Source organism: Phoxinus phoxinus, assembly GCF_949152265.1.
Source record: "Phoxinus phoxinus genome assembly, chromosome: 8".
In the NCBI taxonomy this organism is placed as follows: Eukaryota; Metazoa; Chordata; class Actinopteri; order Cypriniformes; family Leuciscidae; genus Phoxinus; species Phoxinus phoxinus.
The window spans coordinates 15,410,931-15,435,207 of NC_136883.1; the positions used below are offsets into that span (position 1 = coordinate 15,410,931).

Genomic DNA, 24,277 nt, shown 5'->3' on the forward strand with positions numbered 1-24,277 from the left:
AGCCACCATTTGAGGAGTCAACTGGTCAAGGAAGATAAATAGGATTCGAAGGGGTTTGCTCGCTCTTTTTTTAAATGCTCCCTCTGTCTCTGAGGGCCATGTGCTATCCGTTATCTGAAGGCATGTCGGCTCAGCAAACACAGGGTTTGAGTTCACTCACGAGACTCCATGCGATTAAGGTGGCGTCGGCGGTGAGTGTCGAAGAATGTTGCTTGGAAGTGGTGGGACACGCTAGCGTTTTGTCCGCTTCCAGAATGAACAATGCAAAAGTGATTTTTCTGGATAATGTAGACAAGGCGAATGAGTTGGTAGAATGGGGAATTGTTATTGATGGCGAATTTATTTCAGTTCTCCCCTCGCTCAATTTTAGTGATGCATAGATATCAAAACCTTTCATTTATGGAGTCAGATGAAATAACGAGTAAATACATGTGAGAAATGTATTGCATTTAACCCAAAATACTTTGCCATGAGAAAAGACGGAGCACGTAAGAAACCTTCCCCGCTGATCGACTGCCCCCATTGGTTTGATTGAGCGCGGCTTACAAGAACAAATGATAAATGCCTATAAACTCTTTCTCCGCCATTGACAGAATTTTCTGGCAATCCATGTTTTCACTGTTATATGGTAGGGGAAGCTATTACGCATCTTCTGAAATAGTACAGAATCTCCAGATCCAAAATAAGCATAGGTCAGGTCATCTTCATTTATATAGCGCTTTTAACAATGTAGATTGTTTCAAAGCGGCTTTACAGTGATAAACGGATAATTTTAAGGTAACAGAGATTGTTTTGGCTTTATAGCGGTTCTTGAATAAAGATATTTTATTCAAAGAAAGGTCAACTGGTCAATAAAGGATACATATGTAAGCTAACACGATCATTAAACACTAAACAGCATATAAATCAAAACTGCTTAACGTTACTGAATGAAATGTCAAGGAATGTTAAAGCTTTGGGGGTGTTGATGAACTCAATCAACTCAATCTTTGTTTTGATCATTGTTCTGAATCTGATACGGAAATAGTCTTTGACGACAATGCAATTTTCTTCTTCTTTGAGCCACCCTCCAACACTGTAGCTGGTTCGTGTTGTGTACATGTCGAGAATACGCTTTTTTTCTGCGCTGCAAAATAAATTTATCTTCATAACACTTCCAAAGGATGAGGATGTGAAGAGTAAGTGGAGTGGTTAAAATTACCACAGCGATACAACAGCAGTATAACCGTTTGTCAACTGCTTCTGACGGCGAGATTGACGCAGGATTTTCAAAACACTTATCCATTAAAGATGGGACAGTAACCACTTTATTTGGACCAACTTGCTCCTCTAAATCACATCCTGTAAGTATGATTAACTACTATATTGATGAATACATTTTCTAATCTACCTGTTGTTCAAAATACATAGTTTTGTGTTTTATATGTGTCGTCTATACACATTTTCGATTCCCGACCCTATTTAAGACTCCTCTCTTCAAACTGGCATACTCATGACACACTATCACATTTCAATAATTCAAAGCCCTTAAAGCAGGGGTATCCAAAGTCTGGCCTGCGGCCCAATTCCGACCCGGGATTATTGTCCCAAACGGCCCCCAGCTTGTCTATGACATTTTCTTTTGTCATTTTAACCACGAACATCATGCAGCAGAGCAGCAGCAAAATATAAAATATTTGGGGGTGGGGGACAAAATGTCTATGGTGGTTGTAGGATTGGATTTATTTTATGATCTATATTAACATTTTGAAACATCAAAGCGATATCAACCTGTAGCCCAAGACTGGTTGCCCACTAAAGATAAGCAGGGTTGAGCTTGTCCAGTGCCTGGATGGAAGACGACCTAGGAAAACTAGGTTTCTGCTATAAGAGGTGTTAAGAGGTGTTAGTGAGGTCAGCAGGGGGTGCTCACCCTCTGATCTGTCGGGTCCTAACTCCCCAGTATAGTAATGGGGACACTATACAGTAAGCTATTATTAGTATCTAAAAGTGCTATATAAATTCATTTATTTTAATTAATTATAGAATACGTTTTGGATGAAAGGACTTGCAATGGAGGGACAGAAACTTTTTTTGGAAGTGTCATAAAAAATATCAGCATTTATGTTTCAAAGATGAACAATAATAATAATAATAATAATACATTTTATTTTTATGGCGCCTTTCTAGACACTCAAGGTCACCTCACAAAACATACTAGTACAATACATTTATAAATCCCAGAAATTGTATTAATTAAAATAATTGCAGAACATAAAATCAGGGTACATAACTAAAAACAAAGTTAAGAACGGATTGATCATGTGTGATATGCCATCTTAAAGAGATGAGTTTTCAGGCAGGATTTAAAAATAGAGAGTGAGTCAATATTACGGATTTCTGATGGAAGAGAGTTCCAGAGACGAGGGGCTGAGCGACTGAAGGCTCTAAACCCCATGGTGGTCAAACGGGCAGAAGGTACAGTAAGATATATAGAAGAAGAGGACCTAAGAGTCTGGTTCGGTGTGGTAATATGAAGTAGGTCGGTGAGGAACAAAGGTGCAAGATTATGGATAGCCTTAAAGGCCATAAGTAAGATCTTAAAATCAATGCGGTATTTAACCGGGAGCCAGTGCAGCTGCTGAAGCACAGGAGTAATGTGGTTAATGAAAGGAGTTCGGGTGATAATTCGGGCAGCAGAGTTCTGAACCAGTTGAAGTTTATGTAAAGTTTTGAAAGGAAGACCAACAAGAAGGGAATTGCAATAATCAATACGGGATGTGACCAGTGTATGAACGAGAATTGCTGTACTAGTGAGTGAGAGAGACGGTCTAAGGCGATTGATGTTACGTAAATGAAAGTATGCAGAACGAGTGACGTTATTAATGTGAGCTTGAAAAGAAAGTGTGCTATCTAGGATCACACCCAGACTCTTAACCTGAGGGGAAGGAGAAACTGCGGAATTATCAATAATAAGAGAAAAACTGTCAGATTTAGTTAGTGTGGATTTAGTGCCAATGAGGAGAACCTCAGTTTTGTCACTGTTTAGTTTCAAAAAATTGCAAGAGAACCAGGATTTGATTTCTATTAGGCAATCGGAAAGGGAACTGGGAGGGAGAGATGTGGTAGGTTTAGTGGACATGTAGAGCTGGGTGTCATCCGCATAGCAATGAAAACTAATGTTATATTTGCGAAAGATATGGCCAAGTGGCAGCAAATAGATGATAAACAGAAGGGGCCCCAGGACAGAGCCCTGGGGAACACCAGAGGTGACAGGAGATAATTCGGAATTGAAATGTTTAAGCTGGATAAACTGAGTGCGGCCAGAAAGATATGATTTAAACCACTCCAAGGGTGCATCAGTGAAACCAATAGAGACTAATCTGTCAATGAGGATGTTATGAGAAATGGTGTCAAAAGCTGCACTTAGATCAAGGAGAATAAGTATAGTGAATAGTCCAGAATCAGCTGCCATTAATAGATCATTGGTGATTTTCAACAGAGCTGTTTCTGTACTATGACAGGAACAAAAACCAGATTGAAATTGTTCATAAAGTTTATTGTCAGACATGTGTGCATTAACCTGATGTGTGATTGTTTTTTCAAAAATTTTGGAAAGGAAGGGTAAATTAGAAATTGGTCGAAAGTTATTGAAATTGTTGGGGTCTGCACCAGGTTTCTTGAGTATAGGAGTTATTGCAGCTGATTTTAAAGATGAAGGCATAATACCAGAGATGAGAGAGGAATGTATAATATTAGTAATTCTAAAAGAAAGAGAGGATAGACAGGCTTTTACTAAGATGGTAGGAAGAGGATCATGGGCACAAGTGGTTGGTTTCGATTTTCTAATAATGCCTGATACTTCAGCAGCAGAAGGAAGCGTAAAACTTGAAAATGAACAAGAAGGTGTTGTCAAAGAAGCTGAAAAAGACATACTGTGAGAGGTATGGGTATTCAGTTGCTGATGAATCTTTTGTACTTTGGAATTAAAAAATGACATTAAAGAATTACAATAAGCAGATGAATATAGATGAGACATAGTAGAGTCTGGTGCTCGTAGTATGTTGTTGACCATGGAGAACAGGGTTCTGGAGTTACCTTCCCCTGTGCTGATTATATCTGCATAATAGTTGGATTTGGCCGTAGAAATAGAATCTTTATAATGGAGAATATGTTTTTTGTACATTTCTTGGTGCACAACAAGTCCAGTTTTCCTATAAAGTCGTTCCAGACGACGGCCCTTTGCCTTGAGTGTGCGTAGTTCTAATGTAAACCATGGGGCAGAATGAGTGAAGAAAACAGTGCGGGTTTTTAAAGGAGCCAAAGAATTTAAAATATTGTGTAGGCCATCATTATAATGTGAAACCAGTTCATCAGGGTTAGCTAAGCAGTTTATACTGGGTAGGCAATCCATTTCAGTAAGGAGAGTGTTTAGATCAATGCCCTTAATATTTCTAAATGAAATGACACGTGGCAGTTTTATTTTAGACAGTGTTAAGTTAACTTTAAAAGAGATTAACATATGATCCGAAATGGCAAGGTCTGCCGCAGTACAACCATGAGGCGTAATACCAGAACAGCAAACCAAGTCCAACACATGTCCTTTAGAGTGAGTAGCAAAGTCAATATATTGCACTAGTCCAAAACTGTCCAAGCAAGATGTAAATTCTCTTGTGTATGCATTAGTGGTATTGTCCATGTGTATATTAAAATCCCCCAGTAGTATAACATTAGGGGAAAGTGAACAAATAAATGTAAGAAAAGCAGCAAATTCATTCATAAAGTCAGTATTAGGCTTAGGTGGGTGATAGACCGTTGCTACTATAGTTGGAGTAGGGCCATTCAGTTGAAGAGCGATGGATTCAAATGAACCGCAAGAAGGCACAGAAACAGGTGAGATTTTCCACTTCTCGCGATGTATTACGGCTAGACCTCCCCCTCTGCCTGAGTCACGTGGTTTACAGGTGTAAACAAACCCAGGGGGAGTAGATTCGTTGAGCTGTGAAAAGTCATTAAGTTGTTGCCATGTTTCAGTCAGACACATAAAATCAAACTTACGATCACTTAGCAGATCCTGGAGGAGAGGACCCTTGTTTGTTAGAGAACGGATGTTGAACAGTCCAAAGCTGACGTTGTTGTTGTCGTGCTGGACTTTGACGTTGTCCGAGCCGGCTAGGCTGGCGATGACACTGTGGTCAACTTTCCGTGTGAAGTTCTTAGGAGGATGACGAGTAGTGGACCAGATGGATTGTATTGCTTTGGAGTCGTCGATGTGATAGTTTCGTCGAGATCCGCGGTGGATATACTTCCGACGAGTATGACGATAGGTATGAGGAGCATAATCCAGACGATGCTGCGCCGATGGTGGATCAAACAAGTGATAGCTTATCTGCATAAGTTCAGCTGCAGTGTACTGGAGTATCACTTTCGTTGGCGCAAGGAGGAAAAACAGTGCCATCCAAAAGAGCACAGACCATACAAGCATCCCGTTGATCCACATTGTTGCCGGTGTTTAATGGAGGTAAGCCAAACAAGCAAAGTATACTCCAAATTGTAAGGCAATGTAGGTAAATCAGACTATAACGTCAAGTGTTAGTTAATACAGCGTGAGATTAGGCCAGAGTACATTAGTTAAAAGAACCAAAACAATAAAAACAATATAAAATAGTCCAGAGAGCAGCAGCAGCCAACCGTGCCAGCGTACACTCTCTCAAGTAGCGAGTCCACACAAACTACATGAGGGTAAGTAACTGATGACAGAATTTTAATTTTGGACTGTCACTTTAATTGCAGTGTTACCTTCTACAGACAAACCAAGGATGGATGTAAAATGAGGAAACAGTGTGCTAACCTCTTTTGGCCTGGGATGGACAAACTCAGTCCTGGAGGGCCTCTGTCCTGCAGAGTTTACAGGGCTCGAAAATAAGGACTTCCCGATGGCCCGGGGACAGAGTGAAAGACACTCAGGCCAGTTGAGCGCACATAGATGGAAAAGTTCGGTACTCACGCAATGTGCTCAGCAAACATTGTATCAAACTACTGTACATCGATATAAACAGTATTGTCTCACTCCATATTGTTTATTAAAAACATATAAATATCGTACAAACTCAATATGGTCCTAGTGTGAATATGTCCGTTCAAGCTGAGAAAGACGTGAAAGAGTATTCGTGCGCTGTGAGACGCGGCGTCCTGCTCTAGAACTCCGCTTTGTAGGCTACGACTCGATACTTTTTTGCTACTTTGTAATAACTTTCTGGAAATGAACGAGGGTTCAACGAGGGAAAAAAGGGAACCTTTTTTAGACCTGACTAAATGAAATTTAAGACTTTGGATGAAAATTTGGTTAAGACGTTTTAAGGCCTTAAATTTAAAGTTCAGAAAATTAAAGCTCAAAATTTAAGACCCTGCGGGAACCCTGGTTTTAAGAGCCGATTTAAAACTGGCTAATGAAGGAGCAGACCTCACAGCGAAGGGCAGACTGTTCCAAAGTTTAGGTGCTGCAGCAGAGAAGGCCCTTTGTGGTACTTATTTTTTTTTTTTAAACAGTAGCACCCTGACCAGAAAGTCTTAGAGTGCTAAAAAAAGGCACAATGCGGGGGAGAAAGTTCACCAAGAGATGAAAATTCATTCAGTTTCAGCCATGTTTCAGTCACAAATAGAAAGTCCAGTGAGTTTGTAATGAAAAAGTCATTTAAAATTAACGATTTATGAGATAATGACCTCGCATTTATCAAGGCCATCCTCAGTGTCGGCGACTCAACTTTTTCATCATTTGGACATTAAATCTTGATAGAACAGAGATTTAGCGGGTTTACTGACCGTAACTCTGCGTCCGACTTTGAAGAAAACCGACAGGATGAAATTACTGGAATGACATCGTTGAGCAAAGAAGTGAATTGTGCGTCCTTACAGAAATTGCGCTGAGATCCTTGGTGGGCATATCGAGGACGCCGCAGAATTTTCAAGTGAGCACAGTCATTATATATGTCCACAGGAAGACGATATGTCGCATTCAGTTTATGCAGATCCAGAGATGAGTAAAAGAGAGCCATACTTGTACAGATATGATATCCAAAAGAAGAAACAGGAGCGTAAAAAAAGTATGTTAAAACAGCTGTAACATACCAGAGCAGTGAGCAGAAAGGACAGCATCCTCTGTAGCACCAACATAACCAGGTCTATGTCCTAACACACGTCTGTGAAGCCGCTGTTGTAGTAGATGGCAGACAGGTAATTTGTGCGATACCCACAACTATCTGCTGATCCTCCAGCCGAAAGCAGTAGCATCCCAGTCCGCAGCGGGACTGTCCGAGCTCAGAGCTGAGTGCAGTCTCTTCCAAGGCAAAGCCGATGATAAAATGGATTAAGTGTAGGCAGGTAGTTCAAGTGATCCCCGCAATTAACAGCTGATCATCCAGCTGAGACGGCCGATCCAATATTGCACTCACAAGCCTATCTCTTCTGCGGCAGAGGCGATTTTAACGAGAAGTGTTGGCAGGTAGTTCAGGCAATCCCCACGATTAACAGCTGATCATCCAGCCGAGAGCAGTCGATCCCAACCCGCCGAAAACCATCCAACTCAAGTCAGCAAGTGCCAATCCTCATTCAGAGGGCAAGGTGGAATTTTAGCGGATGAAAGGCCGTTAGGTAGAACAGGCGCTCCCTTGAATCCAAATAGGATAGCTCCAAAATATAATATAGGTGCACGTTAGGGCTGCACAATTAATCGAATTTTAATCACGATCACGATTTTGGCTTCCCACGATCAAATTCGCGTGATCGAGCGATATTTAAAATGCGTAATTCCGTTCATAGAACGCTCTGTATTAAAGTGTTTTTTTTTTTCAAAGCCAATCTAGCGCTCTGTAAGCCGCTGTCTGATCACGTGCGTCCATGCACCAATCAGAGTTGTTCCCTGCACCGCGCAGCAGCTCAGTCAGTTTCCAGATGTAGATAGTCACAGACAGAAGACAGAGTAGCGTAAGGAAAATACCACAACAGATAGCAGTCGGTCGACTCATAAGGCTATAATCTATCTTAGCAAAGAAAAAATGTCTAACGTAGCAGAGGGAGCGGCCGAGGGGCTTGTCCCGAGAATCGGATCGTCATCCATTGTGTGGAAACATTTTGGGTTTCAGGCAAGTGACACAAAACAAGAACAGGTCATATGCAAAGAGTGCCATAAAATTGTTTTGGCACCACAAAGCAACACAACGAACCTCTTTAACCACTTAAAAAAAACACCATAAAGTTCAATACGATGAATGTATAAGGGCCAAGAAATGCGTTGCAAAGACTAATCATCCCACAACATCAACTCAGGCATCCATCGAAGCGAGCCTCTTTAGCGCATCACCATACCCATCCACCTCCCAAAGACAGTGAAATAACGAATGCAGTCGCATTTCATTTGGCTAAAGACAATGTGCTCAATAAACACGGTGACAAACGAAGGCTTCAAATTCTTGGTCAACACTCTGGATAAACGATACGTGATCCCCTCGCGTAATTATTTTTCAAAGGTGGCACTACCTGCGATGTACAGAAAACGCAGAGGGGAAACAGAGGGGAAAGCGTGATCTTGCCAATATAAAGTACTTTGCAACTACAACGGATCTGTGGTCAAGCAGGACAATGGATCCGTACATGAGTTTGACAGTTCATTACATCGATGAGGATTTTGCAATGCAGAGTCGATGCTTGCAAACATCTTTTTTCCCGCAAGATCACACGGGAGAGTCAATTGCCCAGGGCCTGAGGGAGGCGATGGCCTCGTGGAGCTTGCAGGAGGAGAGGCTTGTCTGCATTACAACAGACAACGGAGAGCTAATGTGGTGAAGGCAGCTTCTCTAAATAATTGGACTAGGCTTCAGTGCTTTGGCCACAGACTCCATCTAGCAATAGGTGAGTAAAAGTTATATTAAAAAATGATTAAAAGAATTGTATATTAAAAAAAAAAAAAAAAAAAAAAAAATTAATATATATATATATATATTAAAGAAAAATATTACATTAATTGTATATTAATTAAAAATATATATAATTAATTGAAATAATATGCTATTTGTGATTATTAATTGAAGTTGATCAGTACTTATTTTGCTAATGTGTGTGAATATGTTACTGATAATAACAATAGTAGCTTAATATAACAACTGTTATTTCTGCTAGTGTTAAGAAACCAAAACCAAACAGTTTTACTCATGTTGTCTGACATAAGATTTAACTAACTTTAATCTTGAACAATATGATTCGGGTTGTTTATCAAATCTTTGATTTAATTTTACATATGATTTGACTTGTTCATGTTCTTTTTTTAGAGAATGCAATGAGAGATCCTCGGATTGATCGAGCAGTGGGTCTCTGCAAAAAGCTGGTAAGCAGTTTCTCTTACAGCTGGCGACGTAAAAAGCAGCTAACGGAGGCACAAAGAGAACTGAAGCTTCCAGAGCATACACTGAAGACCGAGTGTCCCACAAGGTGGGGATCAAGGCAAGCAATGATTGCACGAGTCCTGGAGCAGCAGAGGGCGATTTCTCAGGTCTTGTCCGATGACAGAAAAGCCAGACACCTCATCCCCACCTGGCAGGACACCGATGTCCTCGAGGCCATAAACAAATCCCTCAGCCCTCTATTGGAATTTACTGATGATGCGCTTTCCAGTGAGAAGTATGTCAGCATTTCCTTTGTGAAGCCAGTCCTCCACCTTTTCAGATCCTCCATCTTGAAAGTGAACGATGATGAGACAGACCTAACCAGCACCATCAAGACAAAAATCCTGAACTATCTGGATGAAAAATACAATGACCCTCTGACACAAGAACTGCTTAATATGGCTTCTGCGCTAGATCCACGGTTCAAGCTCAGCTACGTCAGTGAGGACAATGTTGCACCAATTCATGCCAGACTGACTTCTAAAATGGCGAGGACTGCACCTGCAGCCATGGCTGTAAGTAAATGTATATAATTGCAGAATATATGATAAATTAATGCTTTTAAGTGGATTAAAATGATATGAAATCCAGTGGCGTAATGTACTCTCTGGAAATGAGTGTTGAATATGTTTAGATTATTAGGGCTATGTATTAATCATATCTTATTTACTACACTCTTCAAGGAGATGGGCCCAACTGATCCCCATAGTGAGACTGCTGAGGATGCACCCACTACAAAAAAGAAAAAGACCTTGGGGAGTTTCTTCGAGACTGCTGAGGGAGCAGCGGCAGCCACACAAAGACTCAGTCCTCTCCAAGAACAACAAGCTATATCTTCTGAGCTACAGTCGTACCTACAATCAGGTAACCTAGACAGTGAGGAGGACCCGCTAGACTGGTGGAGGGAACATCAGAGACTCTTCCCACGTCTCTCAAAACTGGCGAAGAAATACTTATGCATCCCGGCTACAAGTTCTCCCTCTGAGAGGGTGTTCAGCACAGGGGGGAATGTGGTGACCTGCCTTCGCTCATCCCTCAAGCCAGAAAATGTTGACAGGCTAGTGTTTCTTTCCAAAAACCTGTAAACTACAGAACTCTTTTCTGCATAGTTATTCTGCCTTGAAATGTTCTTATTTGGTTACATTCTGTTATGGAATATTTGTTTCTTATTGATTGTATATATTTTGAGTTTTATTCACATCCATTATGCAGGTGCAATGCAAGTTTATATTTTGCTTCCTAAAATATATTTACACAATGTAAAATGAAAAATAGTGCCCTGTTGAAGTTTTGCTACATTTTCTTTATTGTTTTAATTTATTTGTATTTATTCTTTAAAGGACAAGTTCGGTATTTTACACTTAAAGCCCTGTTTACAGATCGTATCTGATGAAATAGAACGGTTAAGATTAAACTTTGGACACATGCTCCTGTCCCGAGAATTTTAGGTTTATTTAGCTTTCCCCCCCCCACCCCCACAATGGTTGTCTATGTGCACTGGCAGATTCCTTCCTAAAACACATTAAACTTTCGTTTACAAAGACGTGAAACTCACCGAGTGGTCAGGGGTGTTCACTGATATGATCCCAAAAAAAATCGCTGAAAAAGATGCTTTCCAACAGGTTTTATCGTAGTGTTTGTCCACCTCCATTGACTTGTATTGAATGTGCTGTGTGAGGTACGATATTCCTCCGCCGCTTCTTCTTCTGCTTCTTCTGTGTATTCAATGAAATGCCAGCGGTTTGCTTGCAATTGGCAAAGGTGCATTATCGCCACCAACTGGTGTCTATTATTCAAGCTCTCAACGGAAGAATCTGGGTGTGACGCGTTTGGCAAAATAGGTCCACAAAAGCTAAATAAACCTAAAATTCTCGGGACAGGAGCATGTGTCCAAATTTTAATCTTAACCGTTCTATTTCATCAGATACGGTCTGTAAACAGGGCTTTAAGTGTAAAATACCGAACTTGTCCTTTAAGGAGATTCACTGAATTTTGGTGAATAAGAGGACCTATTTTATTTTGATGCACATATCTGTACATTAGCAGGAATGTTGCACAATATGGATGTGAAGGCAGTAAATGTAATTAGCTTGTGTGACAATAAAAAATTGTTTTGGTTAAAATCAACAAAATAATCGTGATAATTAATCGTGATCTCAATATTGATCAAAATAATCGTGATTATCATTTTGGCCCTTATCGTGCAGCCCTAGTGCACGTAAAACTGAACTGGTAGAGCAGTGGCAGTCAGACACGCCAGCGTACGCTCTAACTGGAAGTGAAAGTGTTGAAACCGGAGTCACATCAGCAATGATCACATAAGCAATGAGGATGTCAAGTCAAGTCATCTTCATTTATATAGTGCTTTTAACATTGTAGATTGTTTCAAAGCTGCTTTACAGAGATAAACGTATAATTTAAGGTAACAGATTGTTTTGGCTTTATAGCGGTTCTTGAATAATGTTATTTTCCAGCTAAAGTTAGTTTTGATTGCGACACCACACACTCTCTACACAGACTTTAAACGCGAACCTGTGAAAAACACTGATGGCGCTCACGTGCGCATCAATAATTAATTCTATAGTTATGTGCGTTGTCAGTTCAAATATAGACTAAAAACTAGGGCTGTAACGATACAGCAAACCCACGATTCGGTTCGTATCCCGATTTCTGACCCACGATTCGATACAAACCGCGATTCTTGCGAGGAGGGAGGATTTTAAAAGCCAAATAAATAAATAAATAAATAAATAGCTAAAGCTATAACTCTGTTTTCTTGTAACAAAATACTTTTGAAAACAAACAGAACTATAGGCTACAACATTGTGGAGATGATTCGAGCATGTTAAAAATTCTTCTGAGGTAACCGAGGCTTACTGTCTGTGCTGTAAACCACAAATAATATATTGCCTATTCCGCATGACCCGCATCTCAAGCGCAGGAATAACGAACGCTTGCCACAAAGTGAACGCGCCTATATAGAGAAATGCACACTTCCTACGAATTAGCCTAAGCAGCCATTTCTTTATGTTTTGAATTAACGTTTCAAGTAAAAGTAATCAAGTAAAAGTATTTCAAGCTTTCTATAAGTTTCGATTCGTTTATGAGGTGAGCTCCAGTTCACGCGCGCGCCGGTGCCACACACACACACACACACACACACACCGCGCGCTTTGCTCACTTGCTCTGGTGTTTGCTTGTATGTGTGTGTGTGTGTGTGTGTGTGCTCGCGCGCGCGTGTGTGCGTGTGGGGGAGAGGTGCGATTTTTTTAATAATAATCAAATGATAGGCTACCCAGCGATCTTCGAATATTATTTTTGCTTGAAATTCCCATACCTAATATGTAAAAGACCCCGTCACAGCCCTAGGATCTATTCTGGACGAGAAAGATAAGTCTGGGAAGGGGTGTGTCGATCGCGATCTGCCTTCTCACACCGCGACACAGGTTCGTGGATCTGAGTGTCGCGATTTCGGTTTAATATCATAAATCGTTACACACACACACACACACACAGCCCTACTAAAAACATCTCTTTGACCTAGCATACACATAACACATTTTAGACTTCTATAACTCAATGTTAGACTGCATAGATTAGGTCAGCCGGAACTGGGAACACTTCCCATAAATCCTGATGTACTTGTCATAAGAAGGACTTCACTAATATTAGTCTCTCTGTTTATCCCGAGGTTTACCTCAGTCAGCCGGATCCAGGCCGTATCCAGATCTGATGAAGGACCTGCGCCTGCACACGACGACAACGCAGTCCTGAAGTGTCAACTAGCCTCTCCCCTGTGAAGGCCTCCTTCCCTCCCCTTTACCTCTGTACAGCTAAAACGTTGTCGGGATAACTCCGGTTCATGTGGCTACGTGCGATAAATAATTATTTATTATACATTTTTAAGGCCAGACAAGTATTTTGTTGAGGGTTGGTTTGTAAAGAAGGACTACACGCCTGCACACATCTAACACACATACCTATAGACTAAACACATGATGCGTTTGCATTTTTGAGGTTTGAGCAGAGATTACCTTTTTTTTTTTTTTTTTTTTTACATTTTCCAGGCTTGCACCTTGGAATCCATTTCAGGGTTTGCGTTCTCGAGCCACCAGGCACTGTTTTGTGCGGATGAGCGGGCCGGATCTTTGCAACGGAAGTTAATCAATCAATCAAAACTAACTTTAGCTGGACAACAATTTTTTTCTAGAGCTGCTGTAAAGCCAAAACAATTGCTGTTACTGTAATTTCCTATAATCACTGTAAAGCTGATTTGAAACAATCTATATTGTTAAAAGCACTAAATGAAGGTGACTTGACTAATGTGATTTTAACCCATTTTTGCACACAATATATTTAGCATAGACATGGGCGTCAGTTTGGTTTGAAATGTGCTGGGGACAGAGACGCATTCGGAAGTGCATATTCAGAAGTGCTGGGTACAATGACGCATTCATTTTTTCTCTCTTTCGATTAGGTCATGTTTTGAAAGATGACGTCCTGTAGCTTACTAATGTAAGCTCTGCAAGCTACTATGCAGTGGCGGCGTTTCACAAAAACCTAGAGTATGGCATTCCGTCTGGCAGAGGCACCGCAATAGGGCAGGCGATTGCCTGGGCCCCCGCATTTTAAGGGGGCCCCCGAGGGCTGATCATTTAAACAATCAGAAATATTAATATAAAGACGCAGCAACATCTCTGCATCCCCCTCAGTGGGGTCCCTCGCTACGCTCGTTATGCTTTTACCTTTTTCAAACTGGTGCAGCGCTTACTCGCGGTAGGTAGAAAATGTATTTTCTTTTTTTGATTTGTTAAACATGAAAAAGGACTTATCCATCTGGCATGGCAGCTCGCTCTAACTTTAACCTAGATAAATGTTCGCTATTATATGGATATTAGGTGCATATCCAAAGTGTGTGTGCGGAGTGTGGAGCGCGCACTGCATGGCAGGCGTCGGCGCGAACACTTGCATTTTCCTATCAACAGAGGAAACAACTTTAAATACTCAATCTTTTTTGAGGTCCAAAAGGAATAACGCATCAGTTGCAAGTACTTTTATTTGGTTAACTCACAATTACAAGAAAACGTTGTGCTTTTGTAAAATAAAATAAAACAAACAGGGCAAGCTATAATTATCTCCATGGCGTGAACTGGAGCGCCTCTCAATAATGAACTGAAATACAGTGTATAGCCTCAAAAACATGATGAATATTTCTATATAAAGCTCGAAATATCCACTTTTAAACTAATTTTTTTTAATCGAAAGCAAGTACCGGCTGATTAGGCTGTAATCCATATGAAAGGTGCATTTCTATCTAAAGGCGCATCCACTTTACAGTGGAGATGTATATAGATGTGTTTGGAGCCGACACTGATTTAGAAATATATATTTTATTAATAAACAATAAAAATGCCTCATTATTTTTCAGACATATTATCATTAGCCTGCTTTTGCCGGTGCTTTGCGGCAAGATTTATGCATGCGCTTGAGCGTGGAATAGCCTAGGCTGTATTCCTCCACATACTCATTATTCAAGCAGAAATTAATATAAACGTGAGAAAAAAATTAAACGAGCTCCACAGAACATAAAATATACATTTTATTAATAATTTTATTTAGTTCGCATTTATGAGGAAAAAACAATGTTACGGACGTGACAGTTCTCGTGAATTTCGTTTTGTATTAATTGTATCTTAATTTTAATCAATGTTTCATTAACCAATTGCCTGGATTTAATAAATAATAAGTAAAGCAAATAATAGATATCTATCACGACGAACGCTTAAAATCATACTTTTAAACAGAACAATTAAAAACGAAAGAAAACTATGTAATCCGTATGAAATGTGCATTTCTCTCTGCCGCGTTCACTATAAGATCGCGAGTCAGCATCGTCAACTTCATCTTTGCAGCGACACAGAAAACACTTATTAATAAAAATGTCTCCTTGCTATATTTGACATATTCAGATTACTTTTGCCAGTTCTTTGTGGCAGCTTTTATGTGCTTTATTGGCAGCGCCACCCGCCTATATGTTACATGAACGGGTCACCACTGCATCAGCACCGATTTTTTTTTTTTTTTTAAATCCCCCCAAAAATCGTGATACGAACTGAATCGTGGGTCAAACATTGTGATACGAACCGAATCGTGGATTTGGTGTATCGTTACAGCCCTACTAGCAACCCTAAAAAGTGGTGGGTACAAAATGACTCATGACGAAATCGGCGCCTATGAGCATAGACTACATGGTTACATTCGCTAAGACTGATAACCAGTTTTACGACCCCAAAAGGAATTTCCAGAGAGTTGTGACTCTCACTTCATTCTTACTGAGAAGGAGAAATAAACCATGTCAATCCTATATATTCTATATATATATATATATAACCACTTGAGAAATGTATAATTTCCCATCTCATGATTTTCCTTTTATGTGGTTTGGCCTGTTTTCTTGTAAACTCTAATGGGTTAATGTTTCAAACTTTGCAAACTATGGTTAACCAAAATCATGTGGCATCTTTGGTCTCTATAAACTCCAAACTTTGTCCCCCATTTGTCAATTTACATTACATTTTGCTAACTTTGTGACGCATTAGTATTATAAGAATCTTGAAGATTCTTTTAAACACCCAATGAAATTACAAATTCAAATGCCTCCTAGAACACAATGGGTCGTAACATTTTCCCTCCAAAGGAAACAACTTCTTATTGGTTCACACACCCCCAGAGGGTGTGACATCTTCACGCTTTAAAAATCACTGATCATAAGATCAGCCCTGTCTTAGCCTCTTGCTCTTTTGCTTCTTGCGCTCCTACTCTCTTGGTCCTTCCTGAGCAGTCCTAATGTGAAGATGATGAACTAGAAGTCCCCCAATGAACCCCAAGCTTGTGCCAAGCAAGCTCCATTCACCAAAGAGACTCTTGACTCCCACTGGTTCTCTCTCATCAAGACCACATCAGCAAAGAGGAGCCTCAATAAATTGCATCAGGACAGTTTAATTCAAATGGGCGAGACATGCAAGTATCAAACTTAGTCTCATTATTTGATACATTAAGTATCCTTACCCCTTTTTAAGAAGGGCGTGTTAGAACGAAACTGATGGTTTGCTCAAGGCTGTTTCAAACAATGCTATAACTTCTTGCTTTCCTATATTCTGCTTCAGCTCTCTTTCCCTTGGTAAACTGTATGCATGTATGTATGTGTATGTTTGAGTAGTTTAAATGTTTAGTCTAGTTAATAAAGTCTTGTTCATATCACACGTAAAGTTGTCCGTGTCTCAAGCTCATATCTGGAGTCACTAATCTTATCGATTTTGACTACTTCCTCTTAGTAGTACTAAGAAAGAAAGACATTTCCCATGCCCCAGAAATGTAAATTTCTTAGAATTAATAACCAATATTGACGGTTCACAGGATGAACTGAATATTTGGTTGGATGTTAATGTAGCTACATCAAGTTAATCCAATTAACTGATCCAAATATCATAATCAATTATAACAAATTATGATTAATTATTAATATTTCATAGAGCTAATTTGCTACATCGCCATTCACCCAAAAAATACATATATATATTTTTGGCCATATCGTCCACAAAATGATGTCAAAATGCCTGCCTTGTCGAGTATCATCGTAAACATAGTCGGTAGTGTCTTAAGTGAACTCTTTTTTTTTTTTCAGTTGAATGTTTGTTCAGTTGTATTTATTTGTGCTATTGCTCGTAATTTGATTATTTGTTCTTATCTTATTACTGACTGTCTTTAACAATATTTAAAATTTAGGCTAGTAGTTTGTCATAACCTTATTTATTAAGGTTAAATGGATCAAAACCAACTAAAACAATAACTAGGCCCATTTTATTTTATTCATTTATTACTTTTTTTGTGACCGGGCAAGTAGAGAAAATCCTTAGCGTTGAGCCCTGGTTTAGCTCCAAACCTGATAAAACTCACCACACTGTAGCCTTCTAGTAATCCTGAAGAAATTGTTTAGCTGGTTCAGGTGTGTTTGATTAGGGTTGGAGCTAAAATCTGCAGGACAGCGGCCCTCCAGGACCGGGTTTGCCCATGCCTGCTCTAAACTGATCTGATGTGCAGTCATGTATTACCATTTATGTCGAGGAACATGCTGTATAAGAAAATGGAAACAACCCTCAACAGTTCTCTAGAGCATCGGTTCCCAACAGAGGGGTCGCGGCACACAAGGGGGCCTCAGTGAGCTCTGTGGGGGGTCGCGTCATATTTTGAAAAGTTTTGAGCAATGAGCATTAAATAAAAGTCCTTACGTTTTTTTTCTGTTCAAAATGGTAAAAATGTATATAATGAGCGAGTTCATCATGAATCCATTTTCCAATCCGTGTTTTTGACTTATCCTGAACCACTATGGTACACCTATAATAAGTGTTTACATTGGGACTATTTTACACTGGTTTGGATTGCTGCCGCTGTGGAGTAGCCCAGTACCTGCATGACTCGTCATAGACGTACACAGAGAGAAGTAGTTCCGGCTACAATGTTCTTCCAAAAGACGCATTATTCTGTTAATAAACGCAAGTTTATCGCTCGCTATAGCGCCAAAAATAAAGCCTCGCATGTTATTTGCAAGGCTTTATCAATGTAAGTATTGAGTTCCCAGAAATCCCAGCAGTCATTTAGTAATAGCCTATATTCTTTCTTTTTTTTACCTACACACCAGTGTGAATATTTTTGTTATTGCATTTCAAATAGGGCCAATTTATAGGCTACTCCAAGGCTTACGTTTTTAAATTACAAAGGGCCTACTGATGTTTTTGTTATTGTATTTTCAATACTATAGGCTATTATTTGTGCATAAACATATCTGGTTATAGTAAACATACCGTTTGTTTGAAAACAAAAATTTTTGTCATCCTTGGTGCAAGCTTACAAGAGCTAGCCTAGAAATCTAGACGCAGTAGGCGGGGGCGGGCTTAACATTTGATGACAGAGTTGTGACGGCTGCCACTTGAAAACAAAGAATGGCGGCTGCGGATGGAGAACAGCGGCCTTTCGAATCGGCTTTGGCCGCAACTCTGGAGGACTTGGAGTTAAGTTTTTCTTTAAGAAAAGAGCAAAGAACGGCACTTAAATCATTCTTAAAAAAGGAAGAAGTGTTCGGAGTTTTGCTGGACCGGATCTTTGCCGCTCTGACTACGTCACCTTCTTCATTGCTCTGATTGGTTGTAGCGCTATCCTATTGCGTGCAGAGGGATTTTGAGAGACAACCGTTTATCCCGCCCCTCGGATTAAGCCGCGTCTATGGAGAGTTGCCAGACTAAACATCTTGATGTAAGTCTGGCTTGCCAGGTTATACAAGAGCGATAATATCATTAAATGTGAAGGGGGGTCCTCAAATATTTTCTTGGGAGAAAGGGGGTCTCAGACAAAAAAGGTTGGGAACCACTGCTCTAGAGCAAGTAAACATTTATACATATTTCTCACCACTCTCAGAAGGCGTCGTTGCTCCTTGAAGGTGGCACAGCAGCCTAAAACCCCCGTTACCATGACGATCACCCCGGCCATGATGAGTATATAGGCAGAGACAGCATAAATCTTTGAGGACAGCAGACTGATGTAATCGCTCTTCTCAACTATCGTCCAGGTGCCCACAGCCATCACTGCACCTCCTGCCAGCTGGAAAAATATTTAAAAGAACATTCAAGATTCACTGTTGCTTGGATATGTGCAACAGTTCTGGTGTGGCTTTGTTTGAAACTATTTTCACGAAATAGAACAAAAACAGAGAGTATTGTGGCTAAAATGTTGTCACTTTATATCAACTTGTTTATTGGAATTTTGTACAAGATCACTATCACACATTTGCAAGTTTACTCATGTGATATTGCCTAACTATATAAGCTTGTTGCGATAGTCGGTGTTAAGGCTGATTTATACTTCTGCGTCGGACCTACGCCGGAGCCTCTACACTGCAGGCAAGGTGTTGGGTTTCATTGACGCACAATTACAGATGCAAAGGGAACATGTGAAACCCGAGGGAGGGGTTCTAGCAAACCAATCACAGCGCTTGCGTCCGCGTAGAATTGACGCGCTGTTACATTTTTGGAGAGGTGCACGTCAGGGTACGCCGAAGGGTACGCGCGCTACACACTGCCTACGGCGTAGCTACGGCGGGAGTTTAACGCAGAAGTATAAATTGGGCTTTAGCCGCAACACGGTTTTTTTTTTTGCACTTACTCTACTGACTATGTTTATTATTATTGTAATGTAACAAACAAATAAAAAAATCTGAACATTTTCTATCAATATCTAGGCCATATTTTAGTCCAGAATGAATTGTAAAAATGTTAAAGTTTGAAAATAAATAGCAGGTCTCCAGACTGCAACCAAAATGGTCGACATATGCAACCATTTTTTGAGAATGTGTGAGTTAAAATTTAACGTCACCGATTCTTGTGCGAGAATCGGTGTCTGCCTACCTGCACTTGCATTATGGATTTTTCTAATCTGTCATGCATTATCAACTACGCCAAATCGGCTATTCTCCCCTTGGCCTCTGTCCATCATGGCCTCCTAATCATCCCTATATATTGATTGGCTTCATCACTGTCTCCTCTCCACCAGTAAGCTGGTGTGTGGTGGGCGTTCTGGTGCAGTATGGCTGCCGTCGCATTATCCAGGTGGATGCTGCAAAGTGGTGGTGGTTGGGGAGATTCCCCCTTCCATGTAAAGCGCTTTGAGTACCAATAAAAGCGCTATATAAATGTAACAAATTATTATTATTATTATTTTTTTTTAGCCGTGTATGTTAACCAATGAGTGCATTCACACCGGGAGCAGGAGCGTCGCGTGAGCAGCAGTGAAGCGTGGTCCAGTGAAGCACAGAGTCTTTTGCTGCGCTGCTCACGCTCAATTAAAGTGAAAGCACACTTTTGATGGACAAAATAAATATGATTTCCCACAAAAAGTGCTCAAAATGCACAGAATAAGCATGTCTAGTGTGTTTTTAACAAGAACTGAACTATGTAAGAAAAGAAAAGAAAGAATTTAAAATATTTATAGAAGATTTACCCATTTAACCCTCTGGGGTCTAAGGTGTTTTTGGGGTCTGACATGCCCTGACATTTGTGCTTTTTTCATTTGCTTATAAACATATAAATGGCAAAGGTATAATTACACTTCACCATAATACACTCTACCATAATATGCGAGCAGCATACATGTACATGTTTATTTTTGAGAGAATGGTTATGCATGGTTATTCAAAAAACAAAAAAATGTAAGTGTTTAAAAAATGTAAAATTTTTGTGGCGAAATAACGCCACAAAACACATAGTAAATATGTGCCCACAATACTTTTGAGTAATGGATGTTATCGCCTGGAGTTTTTCCTTCAGAATGATCTGAAAATCATCCTGCCTAATCTTTCACATAAAACAATACATTGATTTAAATTTTGTAAAACAAAAATTTTGTTTGGGAAGGCAATATGCGCAGGGGCGTGGATGATCCAACACCATCATGAATAGTGAGTGGTTCACACCTGAGAAGACACTGACCCGCCTAATGACCCGCATAATGAACATTTCATTCAGGTGTGTCACACAAGAAAGAATGTGAGGACAAAATATATATAAAATCCAAATATAAATGAAAGTCAAAAGCACATTTTTAGTACATAGTCATACATGGAAACAAATCATGTTCAAATAGGCTATATGAGCCATTCTACAGAATTGGTTCAAAGTTAGATTTGGAAACTTTTCTTTAAAAAAAAAAAAAACATGTATACATTCAAATTGTATAATATCCAAGGTAAACATTTCTAGTAAGTGTGCAGTTAATTTTCATACTGTATTTTCAGAAAGTTTTGGAATACATCCTCTGCCCAAATGTGTCACTAATAAAAAACCATAATAAATAATTTAATGAGAAAGCTTATATTGACCTATAAAGATTATTTTACATCTACCTTATAAATATGTTTTTTGCTATTTTATTCAAAAGTGTTCACATGTAAATCAACAACAATTAAAATTTTAACAATATGTCAAGTGTAATCTTTCTTTCTTTTAAAGTATCATACATATTTTAAAGTTAAGGATTCATTAGTTTGATATAGCCTAACGTTACATTGGAAGAAAACACTATAACATCTTAGTTGATGAGTTTAGTTTTGACAAAACATACTACCGGTATATATTTAACATATGAGCAGAAACTGGCTAACGAAAGCTTATTTGATGTCTATTTTACAGTAAAAACTTTATAGTCTATCCAAAACTAGTCACAACTAGTAGCAAAAGCGCTCATATGTGCCGTTCATTCATGACACACAGAAATGCGATTCTAAAGATATTATAAAGATATATTGCTCATGCCTGGGTGAATAGTATTTGCTGAGTTTTGTTTAAGTTTAGAGACGTGCTTCAGAAAAAAAGTGTTCACGGAGAGGCAGAAAGCACACCCTGTTTATTTTCTTTATTTTACAAAAGCACAATGTTTTATTTCGATTGTAAGTGGACACATAAAAAAGTTGACATTTAACAGCTTATTTTTTCATATTTCTTAAGTCTGTATGACCAAAAATTACTAAATGAGTATTTTAAGTCTATTTTGCTGCTATGTAAAAAAAAAAACTAGCAAAACGCGCCGGCGCGTTTGCCGACCCCAGAGGGTTAAACTTGTTTTTAATTATTCAGTTTAGGTGAAAGTGTGGTGTATTATAAAAAAAACTATTCTGTTTTCTGATGTTCCACATGCGGCATTTACTGCCAGAGAGTGAAAGTGCATTTTCATTCATCACGTCTCCTTCACTCAATCCGCCATGTTTCTCATGCGTGGTTCCATCCGGATGATTAAAAATGCATTGTAAAGCTCTAAATAATTTGTAATAAGGAATTACCATGATAACAATACTGTGCATGTTCATTATTATGATATCTTATTACCATGTTAAACAATATGTTGAGTTTGTTTCTTTAATATGCAAGGAATAATTGACTACGGGCCCGGAGTAAATTATTCTGCAATTATTACGGTTATCACACCTCAAAACTTTGTTCAGGTGATGTATTCTAAGACATTTGTTAGGTTTTTGTCCTTAAAATTCTCTTGTGTGTAGGACTAATTCTACGCATCTAATCCCAAGCCTCCGTTACTAGCTCTAAAATTACATTTTGGAATTAGCAACAGAGACTTGAGCCATTGATTGCAGACTAATGCTGCTATTAATTAAGCGTAGAGTCATTTCTGGCAGGTCACGTTAGTCAAGCTCGCATCAGCTGACACTCAGCTGATCAACATCTACCTATAGGAATACGACGCTGTATACATATATAAACTTCAGTATTATCAGCAGCTATCGCGTTTCTCAGGAGATATAGTTGGGGGCCTTAACCCTCTGGGGTCTGAGGGTTTTTTTGAGTCCTGGAGGTGTTCTGACATGCTCTGACATTTGTGCTTACTGTATTTCTGTTACTTGTAACATTTTCATGGCTAAAGTCTCATTACACTGTATTCAGCACAAATTCTGCTACAATAATATGTCAGCAGCATGTATGTAAAAGTTTGTAACTTTAAATGAAACTCAATAAATCATCATCATCTAAACCTCTGTTCATTCTCAATAACAACTTCTGTAGACGCATGACAAAAGTCAAACTGGTTAGTAATAAGTGAAGCTGCTAATGTTGTTTGTGTAGTGGTTTTAACCCCCTTCTGCTGAGATCTTGAGAGATTTAAACATCTTTTATCTTAAGTTGATTTCATCTAAGGCTGTGGTTGGAAGTCAGTTGTAGTTCTTGTGTTTCTTTTTCCTTCAGTGATTCTGCTTGTTAACAGCAGGTGTTAATCAGTAATGCTCACTAATCACTTAATTCATCACTTAATTTCTTGACTGCATTTCTTTAACTCAACAGAAATCATTTCAGAGTACCAATCCCATTGAAAGGTAAGCAAAAATGAATTGAAACTAAATTAAAATTGATATACAGTATAGTAAATATAAATGGATATTACATAGTTAAAATGTTGTGAAGGACTTTTTTGTTTAATGTTTGTGCACTAGCTTAAATGTTTGAAAACCACTGCATTAGATGACAGTAACAGATACCAACCCAAAACAGGAAATTGAAGGTGAAGAGCAAGTATTTCAAGCAGATGGTCCCACATGTTTCCTGCTTATCTTCTTTTAACCCCATCTGAAAGAAGAAAAAAAAAACAGTCATAAACTAAAAGCAACTGAGCATCTTTGTTGGGCTAAATACGCGCAGGAGCGTAGAATAGGGACTACGTGTCCCTACCAATATCCGGTGACACTGATATGTCCCTAGCAATAATTTCGATCAAAACTTAATATATTTATATATAACCACTGTTGTCCGGTTGTGTCTTGTGGTTTTTATGTATTAGGCTTACCAGGAAACATCTTATTTAGATTAAATTCTCTTACAAGAGCGTTTTGAGAAAAATGCGCAATTCATGGTACACAAACGGTTAATATATTCCGGCTGCTTAAAGAGGCTATATGCGTTTTTCTGAAATTTAAACTTGCGACTGACACCTGTGGCCAAAAAACAGAACTGCTCTTCCTTTCTGCTCGCTCGTACGTGCACACTTCACAAGTCATCTGCTGCAAGGAGGTCAGGTCAACATTATGTTTACAGAGGTAAGAACAGTCAAATACATATATTGTTTGAGATAAGTGTTCTGAGTGATCTGAAACGTTTAACATGAACGCGCTTGACGTCACATCCGCAGACAGCGCGGGAATAATCCGACCCGACAGAAAATAGGAAAAATAGGATACAGGCTTATAGGTGCACCCACTGTGAGCAGACAAGGTGTCAGTATGCTCATCAGGAGATGTTTGAGTCATAAAT

The 24,277-nt window shown here is 39.3% G+C and overlaps 1 protein-coding gene across 2 annotated transcripts in view; it reads right to left on the reverse strand.

Moving 5' to 3' along the window:
• The window catches only part of cd151l (CD151 antigen, like), a 67,745-nt gene that overhangs the window by 24,207 nt on the left and 19,261 nt on the right, over window positions 1-24,277 (reverse strand). For both annotated transcript variants that reach the window (XM_079620035.1, XM_079620036.1), the window contains exons 2-3: window positions 23,513-23,596; window positions 18,879-19,070 (exon numbers count right to left, since the gene is read on the reverse strand). In XM_079620035.1, coding sequence (XP_079476161.1) covers window positions 18,879-19,070; window positions 23,513-23,596 — 276 coding nt within the window. The remainder of the gene's footprint in view (window positions 1-18,878; window positions 19,071-23,512; window positions 23,597-24,277) is intronic.